An 18806-nucleotide genomic window follows, 5' to 3' on the forward strand; every position below is an offset into this window, starting at 1 on the left:
CAAGCAGCCAAGTCTTTATTGTAACAATTACAATAAATTACTACAATTATTTTATTTTTACCTTCAAAGGAAAAGGAATATAGCTTTACCTTAGATCTCAAAATGCTGGGGCTCAGCATGGCATTGTTAAGGACTTTTTACCTGTGATGAATCTTAGAAGGCAACAAAATTACAATACTAAAACCTTAACCTCTAACAGTACAAACATACTTTGTATAAAAAATACTCTATATGGCATTAACACTGGCATAATCTGCAATTAAATTATAGATAATTAATTAATATTCCTAACATACTGTACAAACCCTAACTGACTCTACAATATAAAAAATATACCTGAGGTGAACATTTTCGAGTTGGTGGGCTTTATGGTGGGCCATTTCAGAGCAGGTTACAGGACTTAAGGCAGTCCAGCTGGCTGAACACTGACTTCATAGATTGTGTCAGGAAGCTTTTACAATAGAGACTCTGCTGGGTGGATCCACATGGTAAAGACCCACACCAAGACATGCTGGCTGAGTCAGCTTAACCTTGAACATGTGCAGCAGGGTGACAGTGGCTTCCACAGCACTGAATGTGATGTCGCCCATCTCAAAATCAACCCTGACTTCTATCTGGCTGCTCGGCAGGGATCCAGTCAGTTCTATTTTTTCACCATTATGGTAAGCAGACAGTTTGCCCTCACTGTTGTGTGTTAGACTCCATGACACCGGGTTGTTTCCAAAGGCGCTGGTGTACCTGTTCTTGCGTGGGATGCTCTTGTAGGAGACAGCAATGTCCCAGTACCCCTCAGCCTTCACCTCCCAGGTGTGGGTGCCAGAGGAGAAGCACCTGGTGGAGAGAACCTGTGGGGCTTCATCAAAGCGGCTGATACTTTTGGGATAATCCAGCTTGACTTTGACTCTCTCCACCGTTTGAAGGTCAGCAGCGACTCCAAGGAAAGGACTGGCAGTGTTCACAGCAAACGTGAGCATTCCTGAGAGACAGACCATAGCGTGTATGCTTTACATACATCATTTGATGCTACTCCAATTTATAATACACACCCTTAATCTTAGTGTTAAATAAACAGCATGACCATCACTCTTGGTGATGCACCATTAATCTCTGTGTGTTCTTTTATTTTATTCATTGGATTCTTGGTCTGCTTGCATCTGACTTTCAGAGGACCAAATGCAATGTGCATCACACACTTTTTTGAGTTTACACTGTATTTACACGTTCATTACAGTGTAAGAAATCAGTTCACTGAGGAAACAAACTCAGGAGGGTTTTCAGCTCCGGCATTGGTCTGGTATGACCACTTGTCATGTTTTGTGCATGTTAAAATTATATTCTGGTTTCATTTGCCTGCATAGACCTTTATTCCAATTTTGAGAAACCAGGATATTACCGCACTCTGTCAAGCTTTCAGGTGTCAACTCCAGTGCAACATGCATATAGAGAAAAAAAAAAAGGTGAAAAATTTACAATGATTAGTGTCTGACAATAGTGAAGCTTTTAATGCTTTAAATTGCTTCTATACTCTTTTACTGAAAATTAGAAGGAGATGCCAAATCCAGAGTGCATCTGGGAACTAATCTGAGCACATCCCAACCACCAGAGCAATTTTGAAAATCCTAACAGTGCTTTCTTAAGGCTTGTCAGGATTACACAAATAGTTCAATAGATTGACTTCCAACATTTCCAATCAGATACATTGTTTTTAACCTGTCATACCTGTGTCTTCTTGTTCTGGAAGTATGTGGCTCCCTGTCAGATGCTCAGTCAAGAGTTCTATGCAGGGATTAAAAGGAGTTATATGGAAGAATACTCAATGCAATTAATAATAATAATGATACAAATTAGAAGCTCGATAGAGATATTAACCAAATAAACAGAGCATCAGATCAGACAACAGTCCTGTTGAGTTCAACTCTGTCTGAGAAATTATTTGAATCCACTCAAGCCAGTCATTACAGGGCCAACACACAGAGACAGACAGAGACAAACAACCACCCACACTAAGACCTACAGACAATTTAGGGTCACCAATTAACCCAAGCATGATGTATTTGGACGGTTGGAGAAAACCAACACAGGCACGGGGAGAACATGCAAACTCCACACAGAAAGGCCCCAGGCCGGGAACTGAACAGTGCTAACCACTGTCGCTGCTATTTGGTAGACAAAGTTGTTTCTGCCTTAAAACCTTCTTTGATATCATTTTATATCATAAAGCTTGCATATTTGTTGTTGCTTTGTTAACATCAAGAGAGACACTGGACTTGCCTGCAATGGTGGAATAGATGTGATGCACACGATTCTGCTGCCTGTCCAAAGCTTCTGATAGTGTCTGGTTTTCTACAGCGTAGTTGTATGCTGTTTGAAAGAAAAGAGATATTAGTGAATGCACATCACACTCACTGAAACACTCAGCAAAATGCTTATTCATGGTAAAAGAAATCTTTGCCTTACCATAATATAGAGCTATGAACCACAGACAGAGCAACATCACTGTCACACTGTTAAGGCTCGAGTGACCAGGGTTCACTTTTTGTTTCTGTTAGGCAGAAAAATACGTTCACATACAAAACAGGCAAATCCTTCAAAATCACTGAGAATGTAGTAAACTAGTCTCACCTCATGTTCGATGCCTTCTCTCAGTTTTCGTACAGAATCAGTAGATTCTTTGATTTGGTTCTGGAGCACTGTTAAGTGCTGGTCCATGTAGTCCTGTCAAATGCACAGTGTACCTTTAAATACAGCCTTGTACAACAAATCGTATTCTGATATATTCCCATAATCAGCTTTAAGATCAACAATCATCATCCAATACATCTGGAAGCATCATATGCAGTATGAGCTTGTTCCCAGTCTTTTTGTTTCATCGAAGTATCCTAGGTGTTGCATGCATTATATTTTTAACTCATTTTGCAAGACTTCTACCAGATTCAAAGACATAATTTAATGGGTTTGCCCAAAGTGTCACTGCACAATATAGAGATTAAGAATAAATAAAGCATGAATGACATGGGTTGGTAGATCAAAATCAGAGCCAGAGGCCTGAAAGTCCAGTTTCACTGCAGCACATTCAACAACTATAGTTTCCCTCCCCAGTGTGGTTAAATCCTTTGGTTTCACAAGAATATGTTGCTGCCATTGGCTTCTTGTGTGCCAAAATGTTTTTGCTGCGTTATGTGGTGTGAAAGAGCATAACTCAAACTCACAGTCAGCTGTCTCCGCAGGACTGTTGAGGACTCATTGGCAAGGTTGTGCTGCTTTCTCTCCAGGGCGCACATGTTGCAAATGTAACGCCTGGACATGTTGCAGTAGTACCTAAGCACGGCATCTTCGTGCTGCGGACATTTCCTCTCCTGGAGGTCACCCAGAGACCAGACCAGAGGGTGTCCCATGAACACTGGAAGCTCCTGGTGGTCCTTGACGTGCTCTTCGCACATCGACACCTCACACTTCAGACATGTTTTTATGGCCAGTGTTTCTTTCCCTGGGCAGAAGTCGCAGTGCACAGTTTTGGTCTGCTCCTCCTGTTTATTAAAAAAAAAAGTGCGTTGGTCATTTACTTACTTTTTAAACCTTAGCAGTGCAGTGTACTGTGGGTAACATTATGCAAAGTACCATCTTCCTCTTGATCTCCCTGAAGTTTTCTGTGATGTTAGCCAGTGTGTAGCACTTTTGTATCCTAATAATCGGTTCAAAGTAAGACCTACAGTCGGGGCAGCGCAATGGACTTTCTGAGGAGTGATTCAGCAAACTCTCCAAACAGGCCATACAAATGCTGTGACCACAGGGCAGCTGTCGAGGGTCCTTGAAGACGTCTCGGCACACTGTGCACAGTAACATTTGCTCAAGTAGGGTTTTCTCTCCATCTTCCATCTTCAACCCTTTCCCTATCAAAGAGAGCAACACAGGACAGAAGCAACAGTCAGGAAGGTGAAAACTGTCTTTATCGACACTTCATCGACTCGTTTGTTTTCAGTAAGTGATGAGAGTCGCGAGTTTTAATCGGTAAAATGAGTCCCACCTTTAAAGTTAATGCTGAGAAGGAAACTCGGAGTTGTTTGTTCTCTGTTCGGAGAATTCGGAGAAAGTGAAAGCGTTGTTGGCGTTTTGTTGACACTTCCGGGTGGGGCGGGGCCTCAAAAGATGAGAAGCAGGACTGTCGTCTAAACGCGATTTACAAGTTCAAAAGTTGAATACAGCAAGAACACTGCCATTAGAAATACTATCATCAGATATTGTAAAAGCAGGCGATGTGGTGCTTTTGATAGAAAAAGAAGAAAGTTTCTTGTTTCTGTTTCGATGACTGAGTGTAGATATTCTGACTCCACCTCAGTAAAAATCCTGTAGTCATTCACAGTAAACAGCAAGCTGTCAATAATGCAACTGGATGAACTGCTCATCATGGTGAAATGCAGAAATAATCGAGTGTACCATGTCCTGCTTTTTTCGCTCCACTCTGAGATTAAAAAGTGTCATTATTATTATTATTATTATTATTATTATCATTATTATCTGAATCGCTTCCCCCTTTGCCGATATTTAGACGTTTGTTCCCATGGATACAGTGCTCATGGCACATGAGGCTAAGCTAATTTAGCATGATCTTCTATGGCGTAATGTGACCCGAAAGCTGTTCATGGTAGATAGAGGCTTACTTGTGGTTCCAAGAGTCTCCAAGAGTTAGTCAGTTATCAAGCTCCTCTTCTACGGAACCAACTTTTCTATAGGACAGAGCTTATAGGTAAAAAGTCAAAGCTCACTCAACTTAAAGGAAGTTTTTCCTTGCCACTGTCGCCAAGGGCTTGCTCACGGGAGATCTCTTGGGTCTCTTTCAATAAGTTTATGAAGAGTTTGGTCTAGACCTGCTCTATATGTAAATGCCTTGATGTAACTTTGTTATGATTTGGCGCTATATAAATAACCCTGATTTTATTTTATATTACTGAAGCATGTTTCTGTGTGCAGCATGACAAAATACGCCTGGGTACAAAATGCATCAGTACCGATTTATCTGTAAATAACAATAATATGTTCCAGTCTTGTTGGATTGATGCAGATCTAATGAAACAACTACAGCGACAGGTCATAAACTGTACTAATACTATACTAATGGAGGTGCCAAAGTAAAGTCAGTAATAAATGCAAATCCAGTCATTCTGAAATTCTCATAAGTTGACTCCTTTGAATGAACCGTCAGGTCTGCACCTGAACGTGAATTCGGAAACTTCTCATCCCTGAGCTAACGAGACAGACATCAACCAACGGCATTTTTCACCATCTGGCAACCCCAAAGAAGTTCTTTCTAAATGACATAAATAATGTTTTTATTTTTAATTAATCAAAACCCCAAACCTCCTCTATACTAATATAGTTTGGATTTGAGCTTATCACAAAATTAAGACTCTTGATGCCACAAATAGTTGTTTGATATAAAAATGGACTGATACAAACTTTATTATGTAAGAGTATACCATTGTACAATAATGACTCCAAAGTGTTATAACATTGAAATCAGTCAGCATGGCAGCTAGGTCGAAGGGAGGTGTAGCTACAGTTAGTAATCACAGTAGGAACACAAAACCAACCACTGGTTGATATGAGACACTGATATGAGACACTTCACTGTGTGAAGCTTCTTTTAAAATGAGTAATTAATGGAACAGGTTTGGGACAGAGAATGCAAGTGTCTGCTTTATTGCCCAACAACCATAAAGGACTTTTGTAGTATGACTGATTAACCGTGCAAGGCGTAAGGAATTCCTTGCAGGCTGAGCTAATGTTTGGTGGATGGTTTAAAGCTACAAAAAGAAAAACGAACTAAAATATATCAAGAAATAAGAAACATAGAAAAGAAAGACAAAAATATCAGTAGTATAAATTTAAAAAAAAAATAAACTTCCACATCAGTAATTTAAAACCAAACTTTTCCGGAATGACTCTCGATTTCAGCAGCAAATCTCTAATTGTTTGTGAGTTATTTTTACCTTTGCATGGCATTTTGCCTTAAAAAAGTAATTTCATTCTGAGGTAGATAACAACGGCCACTCACAGCTGTTCTCCTTCAGCTAGAGACCGGCAAGTATTCGGAATGAAGGTACAAAAGATCCACACAGGCTCAGGTTGTGTTTCTCCAGATTCTTCATGATCCTGAAAACCTTCCCGCATGAAGTACAGCTGAACGGCTTTTCTCCAGAGTGAATCCTCAAGTGTGCTTTCAGGTTATCTCGTAGACGGAAGCTTTTGCCACATTGTGTGCACATGTGTGGCTTCTCCCCTGTGTGGAATCTCACGTGTCTGCGTAGGCTCTTCCGCAGTGCAAACGCCTTGGAGCAGACTGAACACGAGTATGGTTTTTCTCCAGTGTGGAACCGTGCATGCCGCCTGAGAACCTTTCTGTGCTTGAATATTTTTCCACAGATCTGGCAAGCATATCCATCACGCGAGTGGGCGACGACACTTTTCAGACGCCAAATTCCGTTTCCACATGGTGTAAAGCAGCAAAGGCGATGGCCTGTGTGAAGACCTTGGTGTTGACGGAGGTCTTTTGGGAGATATAAACCATTTTTGCACTTTACATCGCAACCCTGAAGTTTAATCTCTGAATCTGGCACTGTGAGCACATTTACCAGTGCCACTGCACAAGGACGAAGCAGCTTTGGATCTTGAGTGGTAAGTTTTAGTTTCATTTGGAGATCATTCTTTCTCTCGTCTGGCATGGTGATCCTTTCCCATACTCCAGGCTGAAAATGAGTCATGGCTCCATCAGATGAGGACGGACTGTAAGTGGTGCTAACACAGGCTTGCTGAGGCTCTACTTGAAGAGGCTTCTTTAAATTCTTACAGTTAGGAGATGGTGACTCTGGTTTAAGGATCAACGGGCAAACAAATTTCACCTTCTCCTCACAGGCGGACCCACTTATGTCTGGCTGGATTATAAGAGGTTTTTGACTGGTTGGAGAGCTCGGTGCAGATCCATCCTTTAATGCGTCTGCCCACGTCTCTGCACAGACTGAAAGAGGATAAAATTAATTTTAATCATTCTGTGCATAGCATCATTAACAAATTAAGATTCAATATCCAGCAATTTTCAAAAATACTTTTGCCAAAAAACACCAGCGAACAGTGATTTATTCACATTGTGGTTACCAAAATTTGCGCCACTAGAGGCAGTAAAACTAATTTCACTGATCAATCCTTGTAATGGGACAATATGCAAAAGTTTTGCAAATCCAGGTTTTGCTTCACCACTTTGTTTTTTAAGAAACAAGCTCAAATTTACACATGCATAAGTATTTTTTTTCTTAAGTGTTTCTGTTGTTCAGGGCTGCTGAGGGGTCATCATGCCATGGGGCAGAACCCAGTTTATAACAGCAGAACGCAATATTCATATCTGTCTGTTCCTCATCCACAGTTCATTTAGTGATAGTGGTATACAAATGTAATCCAGATTATCAGTACCCCTAAGTACGAAATCGCTGGGCTAATATTTGTAAAGTGTTGTGGAAAAGTATTTCACTCTCATAAATTGAAACTTTTGATGTGGTTACATCAATTGTATGAATTTTGACTGATTTGCACGACTCTCAGCCCACGCCTTTGGACTGTCACTGTGTTCCAGGTTTAATTTCTCAGCTGCGAGTGCGTGTGTTTTGTTTTGGGGTTGTTTTTTTTCTCCCTTACCATGCAAAACAACTTCTGCTTGGTCATCACTATCAGTTGGAGTCTCTGCTTCAAGGATGTTTAACTCAAACATGTCATCAGCCCCGAGCTGATTAGAAGAAGAAACACAACACAATCATATGCATGCATATTATTTGGTAACAGTGACTGGCTTTATTAGGGAAAAAAAAAAAGGAACTAACTAATGCGACAGAGTGTCAATATAGGCCAAACTAAGATGCCAGGTCAATCTACAAGTTAAAAAGATGCACACAGCTTCTCTCAGCCTGTTCTTTTCCGCTCATGTAAGATTTACACCCTTCCTGCGAATCCTCACTGACCTGGTCTTTCAGAGAAGGCCACTCTGGGTCAACAGGGCCATTATCTTCAGCCTGGAGGACTGTGGATGGAATGAGACTCCCCTCCAACTCCCCAAGACTACCCCCATCTTGTGAGGGTGAGAAGAGGGGGGGGCCTGTAGATAAGAGAGGGGGAGGGTTTAACACATGCATTCCTTTACACTGGATTGGAGTGGGCAACAACCTGCAGGAGTGAAGCGCCACAGTTACATTTCAGCACACACTGTCCGAAAACGAACCGCGCACAGACATCCAGCCCTGTGCACATTGCCTGCTTGATTTCTGATTTGATGATGCAGTTAAAATTGGCTCCCTCCCAATGTACCCTTCCTGCAGACTAACCGAGGACACAGACCGGAAAACGGGGCATTTAAAGCTCCAAAAACACGTACCGAGAAGCTCTAACATGGGGAAAATATCCTCATCCACCTGCACACCGACGCTGCGTTTGGTTTCCACTGTTGCTAAACCATCTGGTTTGTCTTTTTGGGTTTCGTTTCCTCCACCTTCCCGACTGCGGCCCACGGCCACATCCACAGCCGAGGCTTGGTACCTGCTCTCGAACAGTTTGGTCAGCTCCACCGTGGCCGTCCGGACGAGCGCTCCCAGCACCGACTCCACCTGCGCCTGGAGGTTCACGACACCCGCAGACATCTTCGCTGCTCCGGCTGCACGCTGCTCAAAGTTTTCCCCCAATTTCACAACGCCACCAAAAATCAAAGTCTGCAGAGGTCTTTATTTACCAGCTACGGCCACATGGCTCGCAGAAAGAAGAGGCGTGTTCCGCAGCGGCGCATGCGTGCTTAAAACTGGAGGAAGCGCAGTTGTGTCGAGGGGCGGGGCCAACACACAAGGCGATGGCTTTTGATTTGGTCTGATAAATTCGCGCTTGGCATGGAACGCTTTGCATTCCTGAAAAACGGCAGAATTTTACGCAGTCGGTTCAAAGTTGTTCAAAAACGCACAAAAATACACGAAGGACAAGCGACAGTTAAATCACTTTTTGTTAGCAAGGTAAGGCAGTAGCAGACAACAAAGCATATGCAACAGCATGTATGCATATATATAGGATGATTTACACATGTTTGAATATAACAAATAAAGCATGTTTAAAATCAGTCAAAGAAACAACAAAACAAAACATCCCAATGTGTTTCAGCCATGGTAAGGTCTGTAATGTGTCTGTTGGGCTTTTGATCTTAATTTAAAAATGAAGGTCTGGCATTGCCATTTTTGTCCATTTAGAGGAAATGCATTGTATTTCATTGTGTATATATAAAGGAAAATGTTTTAACTTTGAAATGACTGGAATATGCTCATTTTCTGGTACATGTGTTGGACCCGTGTTTTAAGAGGGACCAGCGGCTGAAGGGTGTGATGTCCAGAGACAAAAAAAGATAAGACAAGGCTAGCTAATATATTTTTGTTCAATATGCTATATGTTGTAGCGTTTGTAATGCTATTGTGAGTATTAAAGCCTAGAAATATCATAAATAAGTAGACAGACATTTCTCCTCTACTCTATTGTGTACAAATATACATTTTCTTAGAGATACATTGAATGTGGAACATCTTTTGCCAACTCACTGTCCAATTAGTTGGACATTGGTATACTCCGTTTGTGTATAAATACTACAAAAGCAGATCAGGGCCAGTTTTTTTTTTTTTCTCCAATCACACAGTGGCTTGAAGTGTAAACTAACTCTGGGACTCACCTGTGTCCAGCTCTCTATCCCATTAAGACTTGCTTGCTTGGAATTCACACATGTATACACACTTTTAAGAAACTATGCAGTAGTGGAGTTTCCGGCCAAGCTGTCATTTATTTAAGACTTCACAGTAAGTTAGAGTTCTCTTGTTACAAAAATAGAATACTGCTGTTGTCATTTCATCATTGTAGAAAACATCCATATGATGTACAGCACTTTCAATGTACAACATTACATTGATTTCACAGAGTAGGCTGGTGATAATAAGACCCATCAGAGAAGACTGCTAGCACCTTTGCATCTAATTTAATTGGTTTTTGATTCTGGGGCAAACAGAAAAAAAAAATATGTGAACATAAATGAAACACATTCAAACTGTTACAGACTCCACAGATGGATCCAGACATAATGCATACAACACTGCAACCCCTGCAGTACATGGGCACAAATAAAAACTTTAATATAAAAATCAATAGCAATAGAAGGTTTTGAAACAATTTCTGTTTTTATTGTACCAGTGTTACATCTGGGAATAAAGATATTCGGGATCTTATAAAGAACTTTGTTACATGGAGGATTAGTGAACGTGAAGGGGAGATGGATAAATGAGTTATGGAATATTGTTCTGGTGGGATGAAGATAGAGAATGATGAAAGGATCAGTTATCAAAATGAACTGACAAGTTCAACATAAGAACAAGTTACAAAAGATGTTTTGACAGAGTTGATGATGTTGACTCTAGAAACTGAATTGGTCAGACTTAGAGAAAAGTGATGACTTCACGGTTTAATAATCATCATCGTCATCATCATCGTCCTCATCATCATCATCATCGTCGTCGTCGTCGTCGTCGTCGTCATCATCGTCGTCGTCATCATCGTCATCGTCATCATCATCGTCATCATCATCGTCATCGTCGTCATCGTCGTCATCATCATCGTCATCGTCGTCATCATCATCATCGTCATCGTCATCATCATCATCATCATCGTCGTCATCATCATCATCATCATCATCAGGATCAATTTCACCTGACAGAACATCTTCAATCCAGTCCTCCAGCTCGTCTGCAGATGGCATGTCGTCATCATCGTCCATGTCCATCCAGACACTGTCAGTCTGCAGAGTGAAGCACAAATCAGCAACCACACACACTAAACAGCAATATTTACACCAGTTCAGCATCATGCACAGCACACAGGGAACATCCAAAATATCCACAGGGTATCTTCATCATTTTTAAGAAGGGTTGCAGCTCTAAATGCATTGTTGATGGAGTAATGCAATAGAGGCACAGGGCCACAAGGATTTAAACTGCAGTCATACACATAGATCCCCCCAGGTAATTAGACCCAGGTTACCAACAAGTTGCAACACAGCTACACTGGGATACTAATATGTTTCCTAAATTCAGGAAAACTGGAGGCATTACGGGAGTTTCCCACCCTCCCTAATCGGTAATCCAGCCCCTTTTAGAGTTCATGAAAGCACAAAAATAAATCTACAATCTATGAATACAGTGATTTAAAGACATCACTCACATCATCGGCATCAACAACACCAATCTGCGGGGAGGACAGGTCAATGTCAAACACCTTCTCCCAGTGTGGCACCATCTGCATGGGGAGTAAAGAAAACAAAAGGTATTAGTCAGTTTAAATAAAATGTAGAATAAAATGAAAAATATATGTGCCGTTCTTCACAAACTCAGATTCATCACTCATCTCAGTGCAGTTCTGTTCAAATTTCAGTCCTAGTTCATGGTGTGCATATTACACTGTATTATATAATTACCAGGGGGAAGTCATCAGGGTCAATCCAGACAATACTAAGCTCGGGGTGGTCTGTGTTATCCTCTGCAACTTGCTTCAGCACCTCCAGGAACTCAAAACCATCTGAGGAGTGGAGAAAAAGACCAGAGTGTAACTAAAGGTAAAAGAACGCAGGTCCACATTTACAGAGATACTTCAAACAACACCCATCCATCTACTACAGCTTATTCGTTTCCGGGTCACAGGGTGCTGGAGCCAATCCCAGCTCACACTGGGTGAGGGCAGGGAACACCCTGGACATCACAGGGTACACATAGAGACAGACTGAGACCAATAACCACTCACACTCAGGCCTACAGACAATTTAGAGTTGTAGGCAAAAGCACCAGCCTGCAAAAGGCACATTAGCAAATTATTTTATGAATTGCTACCTCCTTCATCTACAAAAATACTATGTAGCTCTACAGGACAAACAAAATTAAATCTATCTTCGGAGTATGTCAGCACCATGCGAAAACATACCCTCGCGACTCAAATGTCCCATGTGACATTTTCCAGATTTCCATGAGTTACTGGTGTTATCAATATTGCTTTTTCACCCACTTCAAGTTTCACTTACCTGGGTCAGATTCCTCTGCGAAAGCAATGATGTGTTCACCATTAACATCATCATCCTGCAGAAAGAATGAAAAAACAATCAAATAGCTGGTTGCAGTCTACAAAATAACAAGTTCCTTTCTTGACAGAAGAATAGTTCAGAAAAGTGAATTTTCTTGTGGCTTTGGAGGTCTCTTACCCAGATCTCATACATGTTGTGTGGTTGCAGCTTTCTCAGTGTTGGTCTTGAAAAGCACAGATTTTTATTATTTGTTATTATTTCTGAAAGGAAAAGTTTACCCCAAAATATCATTTAGACATTATACCAATGGTATTTACCTGTCATTATCTTCAATGAATTTCACCAGCTCTTTCTCAGTGTAGGGCTTTCCAGGAATGACCACTGGATCATCCAAGAAGGGTTCATAGAAGTCAACCTCATTAAGCTTCAGGTCCAGAGCCTTGGCAAGCTGTAACATAAGACCAAAGTACTGAGCGTGATCAACCACGAGGATATTTATGATAGTAAAATATATAATGAACAAATTCTGATTCCCCATGGTGCAATGTAAAACATTTGATGTTTTATGAATCATACATAACGTTTTGTTTGGAAAAGGAACTGAAGGCAGAATATTACCAATGATGTATTTTTTAATCGACCAATGGTTTATTCATTGTGGTCAGTGTGACACATTTGAACTGTGTGGTGATAGATGTGATTGCAAAGCTGATATTTCAGTAGGAAAGTTAATTAAATTTGACACTCGGAATCAAGAATCAACTGTTTAATATGTAGGGGTCAAAGGTCAAGGTCACTGATGGTTTTGAAATGTCAAATATTTCTTTCTGTCTGATTTTATGAGATAAAGGCTCAATTGCTGATAAAAAGTCAAAGGGAGGGTGTTGGTCTAGAAATAATTTTCACTTGCAAGTCATAAAGCTCAAGCTAATTTTTCTACATTAAGCACCATTGGAGGGAATTATTATTGGCTGCATCATTATTATTCAGTTAGATATAATTAAATATATAGAAGTATTTAATATTTAGAAGTCATCTTACTCATTTATCTTCTTTTTCTACTTTACTCTAGGAAGATGACAAAAAAAAAACCTTCATTGACGTACTCCTTAGTCCATAATTGCTCACCTTGGGACTGAATGTGGCAAAGAACCTTATGTGAGGGTGGAACTCTTCTGCAGCATCGGCAAAAGCCTCGAAATCTGTAATTTTACAGTCATCCATCACGTCGTTTCAATAGATCAAATCCTGTATGAAATATCTAAAGAGAGACTTGTTCTTCTTGGCATTACAGTTACTCTTTGTGTGCTCACTTAAACCCATCTTAAAGATTAAAACTGTACATCAGGCTATATTTAAAACCAGGTATTTTTATAAGCAACTATAGCAATAGAGATTACAACAGATTATCACAGTACAGATTCTTACGTTCTGACTTGTGACTCTTAAAGTAGCCCACCAGTTTGATGTCCTCTTTGAGGTGTTTGAAGCCTTTCAGTTCCATACTACTGTCAATGATTTCCACTGGGTCTTCAAGAACCTATGAAAAAAATTGGATGGCATGGAGAAGAAAAGGGGCAGACAAAAGAGATGGACATGACAGAGAAAGGATAAACCAAAAATAAGCCTGTGTGGGTCATCTTCACAGAAACCAAATGGGTGTTGGGTATGTATAGTTGTTGGTTGTTTTGTTTTTTTTTTTCTAAAATAAGGCAGGCTATTAACTGGGAGATTATATCCTCACGAACATCATAGATGAACTCCACAATGGTGTCTGCCGCAAGCTCGCCATCATACTCTATGACCTCATCATCTGTGAAGATGAAGATGCTGTCGGACTCATCAAGGCCTGAGAAAACGAAGGAGACAGATTCAGCGTTTGACCTCAAGCCCACTAGAAATGTTTATAGGCTAATATGTTTTATTCGTCACCTATGAGCAAAGGGGTCATAAGCATCCCACTGACAGAAACAGCTAATTGCTGAATGTTCGTCCTTTTATATTTAATGATCAGGTCACTGATGTTGCGTGCACAATCGGCTCAGTTTTAAGTGTCTGCAGCTGTGCTTACCTAATTTCTTTGCAACAACCTTGTCATGCTTTGCATCAATGAGACCGACTCCAATATCCTCATCATCAAACTCATCCAGGACCTGGGCTACAAGCTGTAAAACAGACACACCGCCACACACATGAGAACGGGCTCTTCATTTGTCACTTCACCATTAAAATACAGGAATACAGTCCAGATGTATTTATGTGATAGAAAACCTTCTACACTGATATTTACACCTTTTTGACTCACTCAGCCGTTTCATTACCATAAAAGCCTGCTTTTCAGAGCGCTGCTTGTGCACTTTCTAAATCTGTATGAAACTTGAACCTCATGACTGACAGTGAGTTCTACCAATGGCGGTGGCACATTCACGGCCTGACTGAATTGAGGAAGTGGTTTGAGGGCCATCTCGATGTGTTTGGAGGGTAAAAAGTACACACACTCACATGTCTACACATGAGTGTTGCAGAGACTGAGCAGCTGTTTTTACTGGCATAAATAGTTTGCGTAAGCAGACTTTTCTTGCAATTATTCTTGGAATTTCTTGTAACTTGGTTGGAGATTCGGTTGCAGATCGGTCGGGCTCCCTAAAACAGTTTTATAGCTTTGCAACTGATAAGTTGGAGAACATATTTTAAAAATCTATGAATTTAAGTATATACCATTAACATGAGCGACATTCGAAAATTCCCAAATATTTTTAAGTGCAAAGCTTTAGCTTTACTGTGACTGAAACATTTTTGCATTGCACTATATTTTGTCGCAGACCAAACCCTTCTGGCATTTGGAGAGGCTAAAAAAAACTTTTAAAGGGCAAGTGATTGAAGCAACTAAAGCTTGATGTTATCCATGCAACTAAAGAGGAATACATCTGAGGACAAAATGCAAAACATATATTTATGCAGCAGGCAGTCATATTACCTAATTAAGTATTACCATATTATTAAGTGTTACCGTATTACCAAATTCTTTTGCATATTGGAATTTTTTTTCGTTCTCTTTTTAAATAAACACATAGATGACACATTGACTATCTAATTAATAAAGTAAATATAGAATATGAATATGTTATCTTCATTCATTTGAATTCTGTGTACTGTTGAATTTTTTATTCTGCATAAATAAATTAAATTTGAAAATAGTTTCATGTGCTTTCATCTGCATGTTTTCTAAACAGAAGACACACTAAGTTGTCTGAGGACCTTGGCGTTCAGAATGTGTAAAGAAGCTATTAGAATTTCTTGAAAGTAACTGAACCTGCACAACTACATGTGACATAAATGAAATCCACAGGCTCGGTGTCTGTGATAGGATTTCACAGCTTGATTTATGCATGTTTACCAAGTGTATCCCTTACTAATGGACATTATGTTACACTACGTACACATGGAGGGAACGTGTACATCCCTGTTTGCTTTTATATAATCTGTTGGGCTGTGAGCTGTTGTATGGTGTAATTAATGTGGAGAAGGCAGGCATGACACAAATATTAAGCATTAGGCCCATAGGAAAGCTGAGTCTCAGTGTTACAACATCAAGTCAGTGTCTGTTTTTTACAAAAGGAGAAAACACTTATTCCTCAGTCTCATTATGTCATATTTCATGAGATGTTTTCTAACCCTAAGAGGGCGCCTTGACCTCTGAAATTCTCAGCCTTTTGCTGTTGTCTGTTTCTATTAATAACAACTCATCAAATGTAAATCATAATACATTCATAAGGAGAAACACAAGCCTTCAGGGAGCTCAAACCCACCACAAAAGCATCTTGGGATTAAAATAGCGCCAGAAGCCGTACCAGCACTAGGGACTATTTTGGTGAGGCGGCAGTGCTGTTCCGCGCTCTGGGATCCGCTGACAAGTACAGTACTGCATGTGTCAATCATAGCGCCGAGCTGAGCTAGCACTACTGGAGCCAGAATCTCCAGTACTGGCCTCAGGTCCTGAGACCAAGCCCCAACAGCCTGATGCAGAGGATTCAGATGCCGTTGAGATGGTATTATGCTCAGGATAGCTGCCTCTATCTTTCCATCTTTGTTTTGCTATTGATATTTTCATTTCTATCTATAGACATATCTATTAATCATTGTATTATTAAGGAATTATTTTTCCCCTACATTCATCACCTTTCAATTTTTTTATTGACATTGCATGACAAAATCAGTCCATAGTTTATTGATGTCAATGGCATTGTTGTTTGCCTACTGCCAAAATGTAATTAGGTTATAATAGCTTTTTTTGCTTGGTTTGGTGTTGTTGCTTTGTATTTTCTATAATTCTATAATTATATTCTATAATTTCTAAAAGTAGGCACCAGCAGTCCTTGCAGCTCCCTACAAAATAATGTCTCAAGCGTAGCAGCCTTTACATTGTACATCTTCCTAATCACGTTTTCAGATGTCAGATATGTCTGAAATCTAAATCCATATGTAAAGTGACTGCTCAGGTTATAAACCCAGAAGAAAACATCTGAACAAGAAGGACAAAAAACACTAGTAAACTGTAATGGAATTTGTGGGGCTTAATACAACCTTAACTAACCCTTTGTAGGATCGTTCTTATATAACCTGAGATTCAATCTAAGTCAGTTATTATTTGAAATATTAGTGACCTTATGTTTTGTGTTGTGCAATGATGTCATGTCTAAATTTGAGGAATGTGATGAAACTGCTGATAGGAAGCTTAAGGTGTGAGCAGCATGCCAGAGGAAGTGTGTTAAGTGCATCAACTCTCTCACGCGCACACACACAAACTCATCATATGCATTGCCAGAATAAACGATATCTTGGGTGCTCACAGCTCAGCTTTTTGCTGGCTGATGAGACTGACGACACACTGTAGTCCTGTGACACATTTTTGGGACTTCACTAATCAGCATTTCTGAATTCAGCACGGCTATTTTCCACCTTGTAGCATTAATTTCACATAACACCTCCACTTTTAGCACATTGCAAATGTTCTATCCAAATAATCATCTTGTTACTTTAAATATGAATCAGTTTTTTTCAGTTTTTGTTCTTTATCTTATATACCAAGTAAAAGTCTATCAACCATCAGGATAAATCACACAGTTCACCTCGGCATCATTTAAAATCTCTGCAACCAAACCTATGTTTTATTAGTATTAAAAACTTCAAATCCAACTTGCAAAAGCAGAGCATCTTATAGTTCATAACTGTATCCAGTTTCTTTGCAATATCCAGCACTAGTTATTCTGCCTCTTCATCACTACACTCAACCCACCTCAAGGGCCAACTCCTCAATTTCAAACTGTTTCTGGGCGACGCGGCTGGATCCAGGATGGTCATGGTAGTACACCACCATGACATCGTACTTCTTCATCACAGACTTGTAATTCTTGATGTTGAGGTCGTGAACACGGTCCTTGCCATCATACTCTGGGAAGTCCAAGCACTCCTTGGCCAATGAAAGCCCCCCAAAGGACAGCAAAACTGCCACAAGCACCCAGGTCCACTTCATGGCTCCTCTCTAAGATTATGTAGATGTACTTGAAGTTTAAGAAAGTAAACAGAGGAAAGGGGAGAAAAAAACCAAAGTGGTTTGGTGAAAGTATGGCGAACCCCTTCCAATCCGCGTCACCCAGAAGAGAGCAAGACCAACTCCTGTATCCACCTTATTAAAAACCACACATGGACAACTGGCCGTGGGACACAGAGTTAGAGGGGTTGGGCTAAGTTTGACATAGGTGTTAGTGTGTCTATCTGGGATGTAATTGAGCGTAGGAAAGATGGTGGGGGTGGTGGGGGCCTTTACAGTTGCTGGGGTGACAGCTTTGTGCGTTAGTATGTGTTTGTGTGTTGTGTGTGTGAGTGTGTTACAGACCAGTCAAAGTGGGTGGAGTGAGGAGATGAGACCAACCTTCTCTCCTTCTCTCTCCATCCACACCGAGGACAGTGGAAGACAGTGACAGATGTAATGGGAGATGGTTCCTGCGCAAGGAATAAATGGATATGGGATGATGGGATGTGTGTGCATCAGGTCTGATTAAAGTTGCATGAAAATCCGTCTGCTTCATCCCAGATGAATTTAGAGGTGACAGTGAATATGAGGCGCTCTTTTCCCATATTAAGAGTAGATGGCGGCTTGGATCCCAGCTAAAAATAATGGATGCAGGACAGGGAAGTACATATCAGGGGTGGGGTGCTGGTGTCTAATTTGCTGCTGCTGGCACCCTTGCAGCGATAGAATGTGGAGCTGGGTCAACCAGGGACATGAAGGGGAGAAGAGAGAGTAGTGAGGAGAGGGTGGTGCACCTGCTGAGGAGCGAAGGCGTAGGTGTCACTTAGCCCTGACTCAAGGAGAAAGTGAAACATAGAGTTTTACAGTGCTTACAGTTTTGAAATTGTTTTGAGTGTGAGCTTGATGGCGCACATGCGCCCTGTACAATGTGTGCGTGGGCTGTGTGTTTCAGATGACTGCATAGGAGATTACTTTACAAATTGAAAGGGAAGAGGTAAGCTATAAATAAATGTTGGCCACAGTGTATCGTAATACTTCTTCCAACCCCTAATGCGCCCCCCCCCCCCCCCCCCCACGCACACACACACACACACACACGTACATGCCACACCTCTCTTTTCTGTAACAAGACATGCTGGCCTACAGTACTAA

General features: G+C 40.7%; 3 protein-coding genes across 3 annotated transcripts; all 3 read right to left on the reverse strand.

Moving 5' to 3' along the window:
- On the reverse strand, positions 1 to 4118 carry LOC115058002 (E3 ubiquitin/ISG15 ligase TRIM25-like). Its single transcript, XM_029525287.1, has 8 exons — positions 4025 to 4118; positions 3619 to 3890; positions 3210 to 3527; positions 2623 to 2715; positions 2458 to 2542; positions 2272 to 2361; positions 1720 to 1776; positions 1 to 976 (listed from the first exon to the last, which is right to left on the reverse strand). Exons 2-8 carry the CDS (start codon positions 3874 to 3876, stop codon positions 444 to 446), a joined length of 1434 nt encoding a protein of 477 aa, XP_029381147.1. The 5' UTR covers positions 3877 to 3890; positions 4025 to 4118; the 3' UTR covers positions 1 to 443.
- A 1325-nt stretch (positions 4119 to 5443) lies between these two features.
- On the reverse strand, positions 5444 to 8770 carry LOC115058088 (zinc finger protein 880). The gene is made up of 4 exons (XM_029525396.1): positions 8414 to 8770; positions 8004 to 8137; positions 7684 to 7771; positions 5444 to 7012 (listed from the first exon to the last, which is right to left on the reverse strand). The coding sequence occupies exons 1-4, from the start codon at positions 8673 to 8675 to the stop codon at positions 6069 to 6071; spliced, it is 1428 nt and encodes a 475-aa protein (XP_029381256.1). The 5' UTR covers positions 8676 to 8770; the 3' UTR covers positions 5444 to 6068.
- Positions 8771 to 9819: 1049 nt separating this feature from the next.
- LOC115057515 (calsequestrin-1-like) lies at positions 9820 to 17870 on the reverse strand. The gene is made up of 11 exons (XM_029524668.1): positions 17418 to 17870; positions 14193 to 14286; positions 13870 to 13970; positions 13550 to 13661; positions 13250 to 13323; positions 12439 to 12569; positions 12299 to 12344; positions 12122 to 12176; positions 11525 to 11625; positions 11272 to 11346; positions 9820 to 10849 (listed from the first exon to the last, which is right to left on the reverse strand). Exons 1-11 carry the CDS (start codon positions 17652 to 17654, stop codon positions 10517 to 10519), a joined length of 1359 nt encoding a protein of 452 aa, XP_029380528.1. The 5' UTR covers positions 17655 to 17870; the 3' UTR covers positions 9820 to 10516.
- Between the last annotated feature and the right edge of the window lie 936 nt (positions 17871 to 18806).

The sequence above is a fragment of the Echeneis naucrates genome, chromosome 17 (genome assembly GCF_900963305.1).
Source record: "Echeneis naucrates chromosome 17, fEcheNa1.1, whole genome shotgun sequence".
Classification (NCBI taxonomy): domain Eukaryota; kingdom Metazoa; phylum Chordata; class Actinopteri; order Carangiformes; family Echeneidae; genus Echeneis; species Echeneis naucrates.